The 19108-nt window shown below is 56.3% G+C and overlaps 1 protein-coding gene across 3 annotated transcripts in view; it reads left to right on the top strand.

The window, feature by feature from the left end:
* Positions 1 to 779: 779 nt before the first annotated feature.
* PRKAG2 (protein kinase AMP-activated non-catalytic subunit gamma 2) overlaps positions 780 to 19108 on the top strand; it is a 292846-nt gene continuing 274517 nt past the window's right edge. For 2 of the 3 annotated variants that reach the window (XM_065939488.1, XM_065939487.1), the window contains exon 1: positions 780 to 1309. In XM_065939488.1, coding sequence (XP_065795560.1) covers positions 1196 to 1309 — 114 coding nt within the window. In that variant the 5' untranslated portion in view covers positions 780 to 1195. The remainder of the gene's footprint in view (positions 1310 to 19108) is intronic. The other variant, XM_065939489.1, reaches the window with a different exon arrangement.

Here is a 19108-nt window from a genome sequence, read left to right as displayed (position 1 = left end):
CGGGTCCCTTGGTGAACCTGAAACAGCCGGGAGCGGGGCGCGGGGGGTGGCAGTGAAAACCCACACTCCGCCCGCGACCCCGAGTCGCACCTGCTCGATGCGATCTAAGCGCGCACGCCCGCGGGCAGGGCCCCAGTTTTCCAGACGCACGTGCGGGTCAGCGCGCATCCCACCGAAACCCCCGCGCTTCCGCCGCCGCCGGGTCTGCGGGGCACCTGTGCGTGTTTCAGTGTGTGTGTGTGTGGGGGGGTGTCATGACCGACACTGGGGGGGTGGTCTCCCGGGGTCAGAGTGGGACCCGCGCCGCCGCGGCCGCAGGGGACCCCAGCCCCCCGGGCGACAGCGCGCGGTGGCGAGGGGAGCGCGCGGCACGCCGTGCACTTCCTGTTCGAAGCGCGCCGCCGTGCGCCGCCGTCCACCGCCCCGCGCCGCCCGCCTGCGTCCGGGCCAGGCCCGGCCCTTCGCGGAGTCCCGGGCCCCGGAGCGACGGAGGCGGGGGGACGGAGCGGGCGCCCGGGCCTCAGTTCCCCGCGGGGCTCCCGCGCTCTCCGGCCCGCCGCCAGCAGCCGAGCTCGCCGCCGCGCCGCGGTCCAATTGCGCAGAGTCTCCGCGTTTGCACCTCCTCTTCCCCTCCTCCTCCTCCCTCCCTCGCCCAGAAAGGGGGACGGACCTCGCTCCAGGCTGCGGGCTGGTTTATTCTGCGGCCGAGGCTCACGTTAATATATATAGCGTCTCGCTCTCGCCAGATCTTCCGCTCAGGCTCAGGCAATAGGAGGGCTGCTTCTCAGTGTTTAACTGCACCTGCCTGTCCGACTACCTCTGGGAATCGGGGAGTGGCGGGGAGCCGGGAGGGTGGGAAATGTTGCCTCGCCTTGCCAAAGGAAGAAAACTTTGTCACCCGGCGGGAGCCCGCTGCCACGCGTAGCCCGAGCCAGGACGGCCTCGGGCTTCGGTTCTGCCTCGGATGATCCCGTAGGAGGAAGCGGACACGTGAACCCGGCGGTCCCGCCGACCGCCACCCGCGGCGGGCCCGAGGTCCCTGCCCCACCTCCCTCCCGCGGAAGTCCCCACGCGGTGTCTTCAGGCGGGAGGGGACAGTAAACAGCGCCCGCGGCCGACGGCGGGGCCGGGCACGGGGAAGGAGAGGACCGAATTCCAGGAACGGGTCACCCGGAATTAACTTCGGCTTAAAGTTATGGGAAGCGCGGCCATGGACACCAAGAAGAAGAAAGATGTTTGCAGCCCCGGCGGGAGCGGCGGCAAGAAAAACAGCAGCCAGAAGCGGCGTTCGCTGCGGGTGCACATTCCGGTGAGTCCGGCCCCACGGGGCCTCCCGCTCGCCGTCCCCCGCGGCGCTCCGAGCCGGCGCGGAAGCGGTTAACGCGGGCGGCCCTGCCGCCGTGCGCGCCCCTCCTGCCGCTCCGGGGACGGCTGACGGCGCGGGGCCGAGCTGCGCCGCCTGGCTGGGGCTCCCTCTCCCGCCCCGCCCGCGTGCCGCCCGGGCCGGGCGACCCACCGTCTGCGGCCGGGCGGGCTGGGCGTAGCCCGGGATCCCGCCGGGTGCGGGTGCGGGGGGCGGTGCGTAGGGTTGTTTTTGTTGAAGGAGGACCGTGTGGACTGCGCTCCGGGGAGGTGGAGCCGCGCGCCGCGGCTGGGGACCGACGGGAGGGGCGGTGGGTGGGGACAGCGGGGGAGGGGGGCGGTGGCTGTGTAGCTGCGCCCTTAAACGGACCCCCCCTCCACCCCGCTCCCCAGCACCCAGCTCCTCATCTTCCCTCTGGTGTCTCTGGACCCGGGGCGGGAGGCTCCTCTTCAGCCGGCCCCAGTGCCTGACCCTGGGAGCACATTTCAGGCATTTGGAGGTTCCGGACCCCCTAAGGCGTGCAGGGCCCTCGCGAACTTCAGCCCTGGCCACGCCGGCCGCCGGGCCGGACTTTGGCGACATCGATCAGTCTGCAGCTTGACTTTGTCCAGCTGGAGGGCGTGGCGGGCTGGGGTCGTGCGCCCACCCTGCGGTTTGCCTGCCCCTGGTCCCCGCAGCCTTCCCTAGCCACTCGGTGGGTGGGTGGATGGGGGGTTGGTCTGATGCTGAGCCCTGCAGCCCCTACCTGCACCCGAAGGAAGCCCCCAGCTGGGTGACACCCCCAGCCTTCACTAACCGAGTACACGTGTGTCCAAACACACACACAGGAGAACTCCGTGGAGGATGTAATGTTGATGATGGGTGACCGGTCTTGGGCTCAGGGTGGCGGTGTCCCACCCGCCCAGGGCTGCCTCCCACCTCAGCTTGTTACAGACACCTCCTGGAAGCTAATCCTTCCTGACAGCCGCTGGGGTGGGGGGGTCGGAGTGAGGCAGGGGAAGGTGGGGTGCTGGCCAAGCATTTTCTGCTGTGAACTCTCTTGGGCACTTCACTCCGGTGTTTGCTGACTGCGCTTCCTTCCCAGTCCTGTGTGCAAACACTGGCCAGGAAGGTCAGGTACTCGGGGAGCCCCAGACATCTGATGGGTACTTCAGGGAGCAGCCCCAAGTTGGGACAGGTGGCCAGCCCTCCCTGGCAAGGAAGAGCTGAGGGAGCAGGTGACTGGGCCCAAGCTTGCAGTGTGACCACCAGGGTGGTGACCCAAGCTTGCAGGAATAACATGCCTTTGAAAAAATAAACATCCTATTTGAAAATGAGATAGTCCTGTTTACATTCCTAATGTGAGATATTTTGAGCCATATTTGTAAATGAAAAGTTAGACACCAGTAGGCGAAGCCTCCCTCTGGTAGTCTTCGCTTGACGGAGCCATTTAACCACTCAGCTTCTCCTGTTTGTCAAACAGATAATAACTTTGCTTTGTCCCCCTTTCAAGTCTGTTGATATAAAATAACTCGTGGGAAAGCTCGTACCAGTGCAAACTGTTATATGAATGTGTGGCTATTTCACTTAGAGCATCTACTTTAAAAGAGAGAAAAGAAAATGACAACTAGTGCCCAGGCCATATCCTATTCAGGCTGGACTCAAATGGGCACACGTGTGTGGGGCGCGCTCCGGAGGGGTGGAGGGCAAAACCCAGAACCCCCAAAAGGGCCGAGCGGCCAAGGTGTGACGGCGGAAAAGCCACGATCGAGTTGGAATCCTCTCACCAGCCCTCCTGCTGCTGGTGATGACTTTGGCTGCTTTAGACGTCGTTCTTGGCCCGATGCAGCCCTCACAGAAAGTACCGTTCACTCAGTTATTCCACAGCACGTGTGCTGCGCTGCTTGATGGTGAGATCCAGGGGGAAAGGAGAGGGCCTCTGTCTGTGCTTTCACAGGGCCTGCATTTACTGTGTGTTTGGGGGCAGGGGGCAACCAAGAGGGTGTTGTCAGTAACAACTAGTAATTACCCGTGGGTCCCTGTGCTGGGCTGGGTGAGAGTTACATGCCAGCTGGGAGAATGTGGCATTCAGACAGATGTTTGCAGATGACCCGAGGGTACAGGTTGACCGGGGCAGGTGGTACCTGCTTTCAGAGGGGAGAGAAGGGAGAGATGGCAGGGCATTGACATGTTCAAAGAGACTCTGCGCCCAGAGATGGTAGGCAGGACAGAGAGGTGTCGGGGCATGGCGGGGGATCACCCCTGCCAGGGAACCAGCTTGAGCCCCCCTCTGGAGTTGGGATGTGTGGGGCTGTTTCCAGATCTAGCAAAGGACCCCTTTTTCATGGACGAAAGGGCTTGAGAAATCAGGGTAATTGGAAATACGTCAAGGTCAGATCAAGGAGAGCCTTGTATCGGCCTTATAAGATTTAGCAAGTAGAAATACTAAATGCCCAGTTAAATTCGAATTTTAAACACTGAACAACTTCTTAGTGTACGAATGTGCCAGGCACCATTTGGGATAAACTTATACTAAAAGAAAAACTGCCCGTTGTTACCCGAAGTTCCACTTTAACTGGCCTCCTGTCTCTTCTCTGGGAGTGCTTCCTGGGAGTTAGGCCCAGGAATGAGGATGCCCCCCCTGGAGCCCTTGGGAAGCTCAGTAGGTGCGATGGGTGTCCTTCCTGCTGTGCCCGGAGCCCACCCGGGGTTCCCTACAGCCTTGCTGGACAGCTCCACTCCACACCACGGCTGCTCACTGTCTCTCCGCTCCTCAAGGAGGCCTCGTGAATAGTGGCAGCTCGCTCAGCCTGAGTACAGGCTGGAGTGGGAATGTCGGGGTTGGTATTGTGCCCTAAAGGGGCAGCCCTCACCAAGGAGGAATGCAGGTGGGGGGAGAGGTTCTATCTTGGGTTCTGTGGAGGCCTCCAAGGGTCCCAGCAGGACCCAGCCCCGGTTGCCCAGAGTGGTGAACTTAGCAGTCATTCACGCGCTCTTTCTGTCTGGCCTGACTTCCTTGCCTCGCCTCCCCCGCTCCCTGGGATAAACTACTGAATCCAAGTCATTGTCTCACTGTTTTGAGGGGGAATTTCAAGTCAGAGGCTTCCCTGGTGGCTCAGACGGTAGAGCATCTGCCTGCAGTGCAGGAGACCAGGGTTCGATCCCTGGGTCGGGAAGATCCCCTGGAGAAGGAGATGGTAATCCACTCCAGTACTCTTGCTTGGAGAATCCCATGGACAGAGGAGCCTGGTGGGCTCCAGTCCATGGGGTTGCAAAGAGTTGGACACGACTGAGCGACTTTACTTCCACTTTAAAGTAAGAAGCAATTAAAAGTGATGACAACATCACTTCGCGGAGCAGAGTTATGGGGACTGGGCTGGTGTCAAGGGAAGCGATCAAATGCTTGGGTAAAAAACCCAGAGATCAGCATTTGAGGGCTTGAACTGTAGCAATGATAAGAGAAAACAGACAGAGGCAAGATGGAAGATGGTCAGCCGTGGTGGCTGATGGATGGCAAGGGATTGAGCTGACCTTAGGATTGCAGGATGTTTGGTAGCAGGAGCCAGTTCTTGGGGGAAGATTGTGAGTCTGTCACAGCCCAGGTGGACTTGAGCAGTGAATCGAAGGGCATCACTTCTGCCGCCTCCCCCAACACCTGGTGGTCATTGGTGTTCATTTCCCAGGACGCTCGGGATTCTAAAGAGCGGCTCCTGGAAGATACCGTGGCTCTGGCAGTCCAGTGGTGAGATCCTTTGGTGACGGTCAGTGACACTAACCGTGGTGTCCAAAGCAGCTGGGCTTTTTTTCTGAAATGGGCATGACTGGACTCAGTCTCCAGCCTCACATCTGATGCGTAAACAGAACTATGACCAAGGATGTTGGGGGAGATAATTGCAAATCTCCATCCTAGGCTCTTTAATCTTGATCTTTCTTTTTAATTTATTTTGCTTCTTTGTTTTTTCTTTGTAACTTTTTTTGGCTGCGCTGGGTCTTTGTTACTGCAGGCAGGCTTTCTCTGGTGATGGTCAGTGGGGGCGTCTCATTGCAGTGGCTTCTCTTATTGGGGAGCACAGACTCTAGGGTGTGTGAGCGCAGTCGTTGCAGCTCGTGGGCTTAGTAGTTGTGGCTTCTGGGCTTAGTTGCTCTGAGGCATGTGGGTTCTTCCCGGCCCAGGTATTGAACCGGTGTCCCTTGCATTGGCAGATGGATTCTTAACTACTGGACCACCAGGGAAGTCTTTTAATTTAGATCCTTAACCCTCTTTTACCCTGCTGCCCTGCCAGCAGCATAGCGCGTGCTGTGCCCTGAGATACTGGAAAAGAGGAATCAACTTTAGGGGATAGACTAAGGGCTGAGGTGACAGTGGGTGGTGGAGACCCACAGTTACTAACCAAAGTAATTCACTAACTGAATTCTGCTGAAGGGAGAATGGCCCTTGGGCCTGATAGAGGGTGTTGCCTTGCTTGGCTTCGGCCTCGGAGTGGGTCACCTTTGGGGGAGACCCTCTTAGATCTTGTCCGGGCAAACGGGAGGAGGGAGAGGAGAGGAACGCCTGTGTGCAGGCTCCTCTGGGGCTGCCCTGGGCCTTTAAAAGTAGCGAGACAAGCATAGCGTTCAGAGTCGTGGTGTGCTGGCATCTCGCCTGGGTTCTCGTTCCTCCGCCTTCATCCCTAATGGAAGGCAGGAGCAGTCATCCAGGTGGTGGGAATGCTTTTAGAAAAGAGCTCATTAGAAGCCTAGCTGTGCCTGGCGACCTGCCAGAACCCTCTGCCTGAGCAGCCATCGCTGGGAGTTACCATGTGCTTTCCGCCTTTCTGTCTGAGAAAAAGAATGTGCCCTGTTAATGCGCGGCCTTACTGTAAGTGGTGACCGCTGGCTGTCTTTTTGACCGTCTTGTGGGACCCTGGGACTGTTCACAGGCCAACGATGGGGCAGGAGGCCGGGGGGCAGGGAGGACTTTGGAGAGAAGGACCCACGTGGGGGCCCGTGGGGACACGGAGGCAGCTGGGGGAGGTCAGCCTCAGTCCGAGACAGTGGCCCGATACTTACTGCTGCCAGAGTGCCCAGCCCCTGCGTCTCCTGGGAGAGGGGCAGCAGAAATCCGTGCCAGTCCCCAGAGACAGCCTAGAAATAGAGCCAGGAGCAGCTGGCCGGCCTCAGAGGTCGTGGAGACCCAGCATGGTTTGGGCCGGTCGCTGGGGACGTCTTTGCTTGTGGTGTCTCCCGAGGGAAGCCTCGCGCTGCCTGAAGCCCAGTGCCCTTCTGCTTGTAGATGGGCCTGGGACCAGTAGCCTCCACTGAGCCAGATTCGCTCTGCCGGGCAGGGCGTGAATGAGGGGGCCCCGCCCGGGACTGGGAGCTGCCTTCTGCCCCGCGCAGGACAGCTCACTGCCCACCTCGCCGCTGGAACTTGCTGGACTAAAGCCTGGGTGAAGGGAAAGCGGGTGCCATGTGGCAAGGTGCGGGGGTGTGTGTCATCTTTGGCCTTGACCTTGGTCAGCGTGTACCGCCTTGAGCAAGATGCGTTAGGGTTTAAGACAGTGTTTTTCCAAGTGCAGCTCACGGACCAGCCTAAGTCGATCCTCCCAGTGTTTGCTTAAAATGTACATCCTAGGGCTCAGTCCAGAGCTGCTGAATCAGTGTCTCTGGGGCGTGAGACCTGTGGTTCTTTGTTTCTGATAAGTTTTCTGGGTGACTCTCAGGCCTCCAGGGATTTAACGAAGAATTGCTTTCCAACTTCCTCAGTGTGTGGGCTGTGACTCTTGCGTGTGCTGAGTCGTGTCTGACTTTTTTGCGACCCCATGAACTGTAGCCAGGCGCCTCTGTCCATGGGGTTTCCTGGGCAAGAGTCCTGGAGCAGGCTGACATGTCCTTCTCCAGGCCGGTCGTCCTGACCCAGGGGTTGAACCCACGTCTCCTGCATCTCCTGCACTTGGCAGGCAGATTCTTTACCACTTGAGCCACCGGGGAAGCCCCCTGCCCCCATGTTATTCTTTCTATCAGTCTGTCCATCCCCCCATCTAAGTATCTGTGTAGCTATCCATCCATCTCTGTAGCATCTGCACTCTTCCACCTGAGAAGAGAGACTCTTGGCTGCTGACGGTAGAACAAAGGCAGTAGTTCTGGCTCCCAGATAAAGATGAGTGTCCAGACAGGCCCCCAGCCCGAGTACTCGCTGGTGGTCCAGCCTCTTAGACCTCACTGCGTTGTTTCCTGACTCCGCCCCTCAGTGGCTTGATGCATTTTGGGCACCCTGAGCACAGGCTCTTACAGGGCCCAGAGAGTGGTGTTGGAGGAGGCAGGGGAGTCAATCATGGAGCCCCCGGAACTGTTCTGTGGCTCTGGGGTTTATGAACAAGGCCTGACTGTCTCTCTGCAGCTCGCAGGGTGTCGGCTGGGCTGACTGCAGGGTGGGCTTCATGTAGCACGTCGGCTGAATGCACTGCTAAGCACAGTCCAGCTCTGGGCCTGTGGGGGGCACGGGTAGGCAGATAACGGATATAGGGGTACCCTTCCTGGAAGATTCCACCCTACAGACTACCTGGATCTCGATGGACCAGCTCACCTAGTGACCTAAGCAGAGCACCAAACACGTGGATTTGCAGAATCACACATCCAGTAACTCACAGGCTGGATTCCCTGTCTCATCTTCTTGTCCCCACTTTACAGCTTGTCCCCAGCTGAGAACAGGTGCATCCCCCGTCCCAGTTGGTGACCCTATCGTCACGTCTAGCCTCTGCTGCCCTGGGCCCACTCTTTCCTAGCACCTGTCTGTGGAGGGTTCAAGGTCCTTGTGTAAACCGGGCTCTGAACACTGCCTTGTGGCCTCATGATAAATGCGATCATTGATATCCTGGGTCATTATTGTGCCAAAAGGACATCGTGAGTTCTGTGGTTCCAGCAGCAGCAGCGGTGGCCCCACACATGTGTGTTCAGGGTTGTGTCTTTCCACACTTCATAAACTTGATCTGGTTCTCAGCACTTCACCGGTATCTTTCCCTGCCTGTTTCCTCCTCCAGTAAAAATCTAGCAAAACTGTCTTCTATTACTGATCTGCCCCCAGGGGTTTCCCTTTTGACCCAAGTCTGACTCCAGAAAAACTGGAAGCACGTCTTAACTTGCCAAGGGCTTTTCACCTGCTCAGACTTCATTCTGTTTGACTTCAGCACATCAGCTTGTGTCTTCTGAAACCATCCAGACACGTAATTGTGCTCTTCAACGATGCTGTTTCTTTTTTTGTTTGTTTTTTGATGTTCATTTATTTGGCTGCCTCGCGTCTGAGTTGCAGCACATGGGATCTTGGTTGCAGCAGGCAGGATCTTTTGATGTGGGGCACAGACTCCAGCTGTGGCACGGGGCCTCGATTGTCATCTCTCGGGCTGAGCTGCCCTGAGGCATATGGGGTCTTCGTTCCCCGACCAGGGATCAGACCCACGTCCCCTAAGTTGAAAGGCAGAGTCTTAAACCACTCAGCCACTAGAGAAGTCCCACAGGATGCTGTTTCTTAACTATCTGTTTTTCTTCTACTTTTCCCATCTTGATATATTTAGCTCACTGCCAGCGATCTCTGTTTCTGGGCACTATTTTACTTTTATGGGGTTACTCAGGTCACCAAACAGGCCACAGACCCTGGATGAGCTGGGTTAGAATCTGGCCTTCCTTCCCCATTCTCCCCCATCCACTACCCCCGCTCTGACCCAGAACAGTGGGTATCAACACATGTGAATGCCCGTGACTCCCACCTCTTTTCAGACGGTGGCCCAGCCCATCTTGATATCCCTGGACAGCAAACCGAATGTCAGCATGTGGTCAAAGGCTTTAAGACAAGGGACAGACAGTGGCCGATGCCGTGCTGAGCGCTGGAGGTGAAGAAGTCCTTCATTTGCTTGGTCAGTCGACCGTGACCTTACTGTCAGACGGGCGGGGGAGCCTCAGGGGAGAGGCTGCGCCCCCAAGGCTCAACCCCGGGGAATTCTTAGAGAGACCCCACTGTGCGCTGTGTGCAGCTGAGCAGAGGAAATGGTTGAGGGCTTGTCAGCCGGGCTTCCCCTCCAGGGAAGGCTGGTTTAGCCCCGCGTCGGAACAGTTAACCCCAATCTCGCTCATCTCTTTCTTCCTCTGCCTGCTTTGAAAATGATTTGATCCGCATCCTTCCCTTCCTGTTGACAGGAAGCCCTTCTCTGCCAGCTCACGGCTTGTCACACACCCATCAGATATCATCCGGGCTGTGGGGCTCGTGCCAGAGCCTCTGTGTGTTGATATACTCTGACCTGGCCTCAAAGTCGCTGATGAATGGACAACAAAGACCACTTTGCTCTGGGTCACCCCAGGGGTCCAGCCTTTCTTCCAGGTGGCTGAGGCCGGGTCTTAGCTGTGGGAGGCGTGCAGCCCTGCCCACCTCCTGCAGGGACCCGTCTGGGGCTCAGTGCAGAGCTGGGCAGGTGGTCCTGGGGGACCTCACTGGCGCTGGGTCGGGGGGGACTGGAGGAAGGATATGACGGGGCTGGAATTTTAGGATGAGGGGGCCAGCTTCTCATTTGGAAGGAAATAGGGAGGTAGGTTGCTGGGAGCATATTTACAGCCGGGCACCTTTAGAGCTGGAACTGGGAAACCCGTGAGCCAATTTCTGTCTGTTTCCCAGGTCCCGTGCTAGACGTTGAGAATACAGAGGTGAACGGGATCATGGATGACATGTGTCTCCTGAAAGATGATGTAATCCTAACCTCTGGTAGCAGTGACTGTGACCTGATTTGGAAGTAGGATCTCTGCAAATGGAATGGGCAAGTTAAGCTGAGGTCAATAGGGCCGGTGTCCTTATAAAAAGAGGAAAATATGGATACAGAGGGGCTTACCCTGGTGGCGCTAGTAGTAAGGAAGCAACCGGTCAAAGCAGGAGACATAAGAGACTCGGGTTCGATCCCTGGGTTGGGAAGATCCCCTGGAGAAGGAAATGGCAACCCACTCCAGTATCCTTGCCTGGGATAATCCCATGGACAAGAGGAGCCTGGTGGGCTACGGTCCATGGGGTTGCAAAGAGTCGGACACGCCTGAAGCGACTTAGCACATGGATAGAGACACAGAAGGAAGATCATGGGAAGACAGGCAGAGGTTACAGAGTTGCTGTCATAAGCCAAGGATACCTGGGGCTACCAGGGACTGAAGAAGCGAGGGCGGGCCCTCCCCTGGGGTTCCGAGGGAGTGTAGCCCTGCCCACACCTTGATTTCAGCCTCTGGCCTCCGGAACTGGGAGAGAATTTCTATAGTTTTTAAATGCACATTGTTCATGAATTTCCCTGGCGGTCCAGTGGTTGAGTTTGCCTTCCAATCTATACTGGGGTGTGGGTTCCATCCCTGGTCGGAGAGATAAGCTTCCACAAGCCTCAGGGCCAAGAAACCAAACCATAAAACAAATAATATTGTAGTAAATTCAGTAAAGACTTTAAAAATAGTCCACGTCCAAAAAAATCTTTTAAAGAAAGTCAAATAGACTTAAAAAAAAAACACCCACCGTTTGTTTGTGGTACATTATGGGGCCCCAGGACCTCATCCAGCAGAGTCCCTGCCTTCACAGCACTGTTGGGGTCAGTGGTCCTTGCGCGGTCGTCCCCGGGCATTCTTGTCCACAGGATATTGTGAGCACCCCAAAGCACTTTCTTCCTCCTAGCAATTTGGACGGTCCTCGATGGGTAGTTCCATTTGTGATCAATATTACTGATGATCAGATACCCTCTGGGACGACACATTGTCTTCAGATTTAGCAATACTGATGGAGCACTTGCTCAGGATGCCAAGTGTGTGCTTGTGTATAAGCTGGCTCTCTTTATCTCCGAAATAACCCTGTGAAATACTATAACCATCATTATCACTGTTATTTTCCTTATCACAGAGAAGGCAGTTGAGGCTGTCCGCAGCATCCACCTGTTCTGGTACAACCTGCCAAGAAAGCTGTGTTGTGTCTAACTTGAGTTTTTGCCATCCCTGCTCTGCCCTGCCCCCGCCCCACGTTGATGCCCATGAGTGGTCCAGGCAGCCTGGGGTGGGAGGCAAGACTGCCGGGCAGGATGGGCAGCCCCGGGATGGGCACAGGGAAAATGAAAGATCTGGTGTGCCTTCCACAGGTTTGCCCTTGGGGTTGACCAGGTGTTTATTTGCTCCCTTTTACAGAAGGACATTGGAGCCTGTGATTTACCTGTCTCATCTAGAAAATAATCTGCCATTTATAATTTCATAGATCTTGTAGTTCTTTCTCATTTTGTCATTTTTTAAAATAAGAACTGAATGTTAGGATAAACAGTAAAGCAGGAATTAAGACTTTCTGTGCTGGGTATTCTGTCGCACGGCTGCAGGACTTCTTACTGAGTTACCAAACATTTACCAAAAGCCCTCTGTCTGCCAGGCACTGGGCGGGGCTGAGAGTAAAACTATAACGAGGACGGGCTCAGCCCCCACCTCACAGGCTCAGCGCCTGCATCGGGTGCTCCGGGCACAAGTCACCACGCAGGCTCACTTTTGCCACCAAGTACCCCAAATCACAGTGGCTTAAAATAGCAAGCGTTTATCCTTCTCAAACATACATAAATATATACATAATAATTAATAATGTATGCAATAGTCAATGTTAATCTTATTACTATATATTTATATACTATATGTTGTGTAGATATAATTATATAATGTGAAAAGTGAAAGTCACTCAGTCGTGTCCGACTCTTTGCGACGCCATGGACTATACAGTCCATGAATTCCCCAGGCCAGAATACTGGACTGGGGAGCTGTTCCCTTCGCCAGGGGATCTCCCCAACCCGGGGATCAAACCCAGGTCTCCCACACTGCAGGCGGATTCTTTACCAGCTGAGGCACCAGGGAAGCCCAATTACATAATCTAATTATAATCATGCTTAATATAGAATAACATATTGTACTTTTCATACATTATAACAGTAACTGTTAATTAAATATTACTTTAGAATATACTTATTACTGTATTAAGCTCTTAAAGTGTTAGTTGCTCAGTCTTGTCCGACTCTTCGTGACCCTATAGATTGTAGCCCACCAGGCTCCTCTGTCCATGAAATTCTCCAGGCAAGAATACTGGAGTGGGTTGCCATTTCCTCCTCCAGGTGATCTTCCCGACCCAGGGATTGAACTCAGCTCTCCTGCATGGCAGGCAGATTTTTTTACTGCCTGAGTCACCAGGGAAGCCCAAGATCTTAAACAGGTTGATGTGTGATAGTATTATTGTTTAATAATATGTTATTAATTGTACAATTGCTAGATAGTATTAATAATATTCTATGTCATACATACTACAAAGAGGATTGCAATCTAGGGTCTACACTTGGCTTGGGCACCAGGATCGTATGGAAACTGCTTTGTCCCCAGGACAAGTGAGCACTCAGCGGCTGTGAGTGAGGTTGAGGAGCCCAGGTCCTCCGGAGGCTGGTATTTGATAGCGGCCCCCCCAACCCCCGCCATCGGCTTTCATCACTAAGGAGAGGTGAGCCTCGGGGGAGCTCCTTTGCCCTTGGGGAGAGGCCAGTGCCAGGAGAAGGGAGAGGTAGCTTTTCACCACTCTTCTTTGCTCGTTAGGTGTATTTTGAGATTTCTGAAATGACCTTGGAGCGCAGGTAATAGAATACTCTCGGCTCCAAGACAGAGGGAAATGCCTGGGCAGCAGTATCCACCTGGGTTAGAGGAGGAGCCGGGCAGGGAGACCACCCCAGCAGGCACGGAAGTGGCCCGGAGCCTGCATGATGGTCCGGAACAGAGAGGTCGCGGGTCACTGCTGCGGACCACGGAGGAGGCAGGCCCCAGCGCTCCAGGATGGGCCACGGTGGCAAAGCAGGCAGCAAAACTCGGGTTTTCTCCTGGAGGAATGTCAGGAAGAGAGGAGGCCCTCCGGGCAGATGGGCCCTCGGTACAGGTGAGGGTGGGGGGTGCTTCTGGGGAGCCTGGTCCCAACTGCCTGTCCTGCGGGGAGCTCTGCAGGGGTGTCTGCCCCTCGGGGTAGACAGAAGACATTTTCAAAGCAGCTCTGTTTTTCGCGGGCTCGAGTCGAGGCTGTGGACAGTGGTGAGCGATCGTAGAGTCCTTTCAGCGCAGACCCAGGCTCCAGGCTTGCACTGCTGTCTGCTCTCCTCCTCTGGATGTGGTGACCTCAGTCTTCAGGGAAGGCTCAGAGCACAGCTCCAGAGGCTGGGTGTGTGGGCACTGCATTTATGACCGTAATAAAATATGAAGAAAGACGGAAGAAAGAAAGATGGCACTAACTCGTGTCCAACTCTTGCAATCCCATGAACTGTAGCCTGCCAGGCTGCTCCATCCCTGAGATTCTCCAGGCCAGAATACTGGAGTGGGTTGCCATTTCCTTCTCCAGGGGATCTTCCCAACCCAGGAATTGAACCCAGATCTCCCACATGGCAGGCAGATGCTTTATCAACTGAGCTACGTGGGAAGCCCCAGTAGAATATGAGTTAAAGTCAAATGGAGGCTTCCCTGGTGTTCCAGTGGTAAAGAGTCTGCCTGCCAATGCAGGGGACCACGGGTTCGATCCCTGGTCTGGAAAGATTCCTCGTGCCACGGAGCAACTAAGCCCATGTGCCACGACCACTGAGCCTGCGCTCTAGAGTCCGTGAGCCCCAGCTGCTGATGTCCATGGTCTGGAGCCTGTGTTTTGCAATGAGAGGCCCGTGCATTGCAGTGAAGAGCAGCCCCCCACTTTCTGCAACTAGAGAAACCCCAGGTGCCGCAGTGAAGATCCAGCACAGGCAGAAATAAAATAATAAACCTTTAAAAAAGTGAAATGGACATTTAGGGTTATATTCCTTGTTTAATGGTGATCTACCTCTCAGTGATGTCTCTGACCTTCACCTAAAAATTATTTCAGCCAGTGCATCTGTGCTGCTTCTCGCTTTGGTCCTTCTGTGGCAGGGCAAGGAAAGAAAGCCAGTGGGGCAGGGGGAGAAGCTGGACGCTGGGGCAGTCACAGCAAACTCCAGCTGAGCCCCTTGGGATGGGGATGGCCCTTCAGGGTTGTCCAGGATCGGGGCCACGTGGGGGCTAGACCCTCATCGCCTTAGCTGGACCACGTGCTCTGTTGAGAGCGGTATGCACCTGCGCCTTCATCTCCCAGCCGCAAGGAACCACTTCGCACAGGGACACCTCTGCCTTGATGTTGGTGATGAGAAACTGCAGATGCCAAACAGCGAAACTAGAAGGCTGCTGGGAGAAGATGGTGGGTGCAGATACGGAACCTGGCAAGCTCCACCTGGGGGTCGGGACACCCCCTGGGGGCTCCCGGAGTCTCTCCCGCCTCCCCCACCCCTAGAGGAGTCGCTGGCCCCGGAGGGTGTGTGCTCCCCTGGGTTGGAATGCGACCACCTTGGAGAAGGTGCTGAACTGCTGGCCTGCTGGGGTGAACGTATGTGTCTGTCCTCATCCCCTTGGGCACCCTCCGCTGAGGATCGCCTGGGGATTTTGTGCTTCAATTCTAGAGAGTGTGGAGGGCCTTCGGGGCCTCTTGGGCTTCAGGTGGGGTCGGGGGCTGGGCTCCCCCAGCTCATCCCCGGGTGAGGTGGGATCAGGGTTCTGTGGTCATGGCCTTGGATGCTGTGGGCCTCTCTCGGGTGAAGCCTGTTTGTGCTTCTGACTGCCACCCCCGCTGTTGCAGGCATGGGCTGGAACCCACTTCGAGAAGGAGGGGAGGAGGAGAGCTGGTGATAGAGCCGGGGGAGGGTGGGACGGCTGGGGGTGGGATGGAGGAGCCCAGTGGGGTTACAGGTGGGGCGCGGAATCAGGGGAGGAGAGTGGGTTTCTGTAAGTTCTGGTTATGCTCTGTCGAAAAAGAGGAAGGTGAGATGCTTTTTTAGCCTGTTTTTGTTGTGGTTGTGTTTTAAAATTTTTGTTGGAGTATGTTGTCTTAGTCCCTCTTTTAAGTTCAGTTCAGTCGCTCAGTCGTGTCCGACTCTTTGCGACCCCATGGACCGCAGCACGCCAGGCCTCCGTGTCCATCACCAAGTCCCAGAGTTTACTCAAACTCATGTCCATCGAATCAGTGATGCCATCCAACCATCTCATCCTCTGTCGTCCCCTTCTCCTCCTGCCTTCAATCTCTCCCAGCATCAGGATCTTTTCCAAGGAGTCAGCTCTTCCCATCAGGTGGCCAGAGTATTAGAGTTTCAGCTTCAACATCAGTCCTTCCAATGAATTTTTTACGTAGTAGTGCGTATGTGTAAATCCCAGTCTCCCAATTCATCCCATCCCCCTTTCCCCTCTTGGGGTCCGTGTGTTTGTTCTCTATGTCTGTGTCTCTATTTCTGCTTTGCAGATAGCCTCCTCTGTCATACAGAGTGAATTAAGTCAGAAAGAGAAAAGCAAATATTGTATAGTAATGCATATACATGGAACTTAGAAAAACAGTTCAGATGAACCTGTCAGCCCGTGTTTCTGTCTCCTGGTTCCGCGGGTCTCTCCTAGAGCTGCTGGACGTGCCAGCCTCTGCCTCCTGCCTCCCTCTCGAGGCTGGGGTCTCCTCCCAAGCTGCGCATTAGTAGTTCTTCTTTAGGGAGGGGAGAAAGCATTTGATGGGGGTAGATGGAGCCTCCTCAAGGGCTGATAGGGCCCTCCCGGGGCTAGCATCCTGTGATTTTGTGATGCCTGCAGACACTGCAGGTGCCTGACCTCCAACCGTCCCTCCCAGCCCTCATCGCCAGCAGCAGGGCTGGGGCCCACTGTGGGAAGAGTCTTGGGCCACGCGGCAGACGGGGGTGTTCCAGCCCCAACCCCGACTGCCTGATGCAAAGAGCCGACTCGTTAGAAAAGACCCTGATGCTGGGAAAGATCGAAGGCAGGAGGGAAGCACCCCTGAGCTTCCCATCCCAGGACCTCGCCCTGCGAGCCCTGCCAGCAGCTCGGCGAAGATCCGGAGGAGGGCTTGGCTCCACTTTCAAGGTCAAGGTCGCAGTTCGTGACTGCCCCTTGTTTTCCTTTCCTTGTTTCCGAGGGGAGCCAGTGTCTTCACACCCGCTCCACATGCAGCCCTTCCCGGGGAGTGGCTGGAGGCCTGGATGGCGGTGGTCTTGGTCTTGCTGGGGGGACCCCCTCAACCACCCCCCAGTTCAGCTCAGGACCAGCTTTGTCCCTGGGTCCCGAGTGACTGCTCACTGGTGCGGGGCGATGTCTGTGCACTGGTGCGGCATCCCTGCACCCCCCGCAGCATCCTCCACACCCTGCTGTAAGCCTCGGGGGTCGGCTTTTCCCGAATCTGTTCCATGACCGACGTGAGAGGTGCTGGCCAGTACCTGGCCCCTCTTCAGCAGACGCTGGTTTCCGAGCTTTCTGAGGCCTGTTGTTCAGTTGCTCAGTTGTGTCCGGCTCTTTGCGGCCCCATGGACTGCAGCACGCCAGGCCTCCCTGTCCATCACCATCTCCCGGAGCTTGCTCAAGCTCATGTCCGTCGAGTCCGTGATGCCATCTAGCCATCTCATCCTCTGTCGTCCCCTTCTCCTGCCTTCAATCTTTCCCAGCATCATGGTCTTTTCTAATGAGTCGGCTCTTTGCATCAGGTGGCCAAAGTATTGGAGCTTCAGCTTCAGCATCAGTCCTTCCAGTGAGTATCCAGGGTTGATCTCCTCAGCTTCTGAAAATTCCCCTGGACTGGCAGGGGCTAGATCTGCCATTTGTGCCCCAGTCTTGCAGGAAGAGGGGTCCTGGAGGGAGACGGAAGGAGTCCTCTTGCACTCCCCCAGGCTCCTTGGGGGGAATTTCTGTTCCATTAGCCATTCCTCAAAGCGCCCAGAGTGTCCCTTATCTCAGACACTCCCTAAAGATCGTTCTGGCTTCTACCAACGCACCTTTGAAGCTCGAAGCGAACCCATCTCACCTTTAGAAAACTCTGAAGTCGCAGGACCCCCAGCAGTGTCCCAAAGGAGATACAGCATCGCCCCGCCTCCAGTGGGGGTTGTTGCGGTCCAGGAGCACCGAGGAGGGAGGACTTTGGTGCCTCTGTCTCTCCTCCCCCCGCCCCACTCACAGGAAAGGAGCGAGCAGAAGAGGAGGGGAGGGGTCATTTAGAATCTCAACATTGGGAGGGGCGTGGCTTTTTGTGTGTCCCCCGAGGACCACCTGGTCCGGTCCCAGGAGAGTATCATTAAATACCTAGCCTTTGAAATGGCAGGAGGCGCCCAGGCACGCATCCACACAACTGTTGCGCTGTCCCCATCTTTCTTGAAGCTACAAGCAAGCGTCAGCTTCAACCGCATGCTCACCACGTGTTCTGTGTTGGGCTCCTGGGTGAGTGGACTCGGGTGGAGGTGTGCCCTGGGGGTGTGGCTAACACACACGGGAGCTTGGGGGTCCTCCTGGGGAGGGAAGGAGGCCGGACCAGACAGGGGTGGGGCGGAGCAGTCACTCAGGCCACACCCCCAGCTGCAGCTGGAGTGGTCAGTTGCGCAGCCGATGAGGGCGGTGGGCCTTGGGTGAGGCAAAGCTTTAAAGTAGCACTGCCAGCAGCCCGGAGCGAGCCCCCCGCCCCTGAAAAGGGGCCCCAGAGGAGCGCCCAGCACAGCAGACCCTCCTTGGAACGGCCACGGGGCCACCTGCTACCCTTCGTCTCCCATACCTTCCGGCCCAGGGACGAGAAACAGAGGTCAGGGTGGTGCTGAAGGTGGAAGAAGGCATCGTGTCCGCCTCCATGGCCCCGTGGAGGTGGCACCTGGTCCGTGCGATTCTCAAGGTCAGCCTGGAAGGGGAAGGACGGAGGAACAGTGACTCACACTGCTGCTAAGTCGCTTCAGTCGTGTCCGAGTCTCTGCGACCCCATAGACAGCAGCCCACCATGCTCCCCCGTCCCTGGGATTCTCTAGGCAAGAACACTGGAGTGGGTTGCCATTTCCTTCTCCAGTGCATGAAAGTGAAAAGTGTAAGTGAAGTCGCTCAGTCGTGTCTGACTCTTCCGCGACCCCATGGACTGCAGCCTACCAGGCTCCCCCGTCCCTGGGTTTCTCCAGGCAAGAGTACTGGAGTGGGGTGCCATTTCCTTCTCCAAGTGACCCATATCGATAGCCAATATTCACTGAGTTAGCCTGCCGGGGTACACTTAGGAGGCAGCTTACCTGAGCCCCACCTATGAGGCGATGCTGTTGATGTCCCCATTCTCCAGGTGGGGAAATCTTTGCAGCAGGGACCAGCCTTCTAAGCCCAAGCCATCTGGCACCCGAGTCCCCAGGCTGAAAAGCCATGGCCCACAGCCAGCTGGCGCCAGGAGGCAAAGTGGGCCCTTGAGGACTTGAACGGCAGGGACGGGGGTGTTTACCTCCAGCCTCTGACAGGCAGATCGTGGACACACGAGTCCGTGGTCTTGCACCTGCAGCAGGTGATGAGGCCACCTTGGGCACAGCTGCCCTGTGACAGGCGGACCCCCAGCATGGAGCTCTGGGGACCTCAGTGGTCCGCAGGGAGCCAGCGATGAGGGAAGAAGGATCCTGAATGTCAGCGGCCAAGGGAGATGACTTTTCCCTCCTCTGAGTCCTCCCGTGGACGTGCCTGTGATGCCCCTCTGCCCAGGCCAGGCCCCGACTTTCTCACCCTCACAGCCTCTGCTTCTGACTTCCCCTCATCCTCAGCATGCGCTCTTTCACAGCCATCATCAGTCTTTGGCTCATTGAGACTTGCTGGGGCTTCGGGTTTCCCCCCACCCGGGGCTTCCCAGGTGGCGCTAGTTGTAAAGAGCCTGCCTGCCAGTGCAAGAGACACAAGAGACATAGGTCC

This window comes from Muntiacus reevesi, chromosome 6 (assembly GCF_963930625.1).
Source record: "Muntiacus reevesi chromosome 6, mMunRee1.1, whole genome shotgun sequence".
Lineage (NCBI taxonomy): Eukaryota > Metazoa > Chordata > Mammalia > Artiodactyla > Cervidae > Muntiacus > Muntiacus reevesi.
This window is presented reverse-complemented; position numbering and strand designations above follow the sequence as displayed.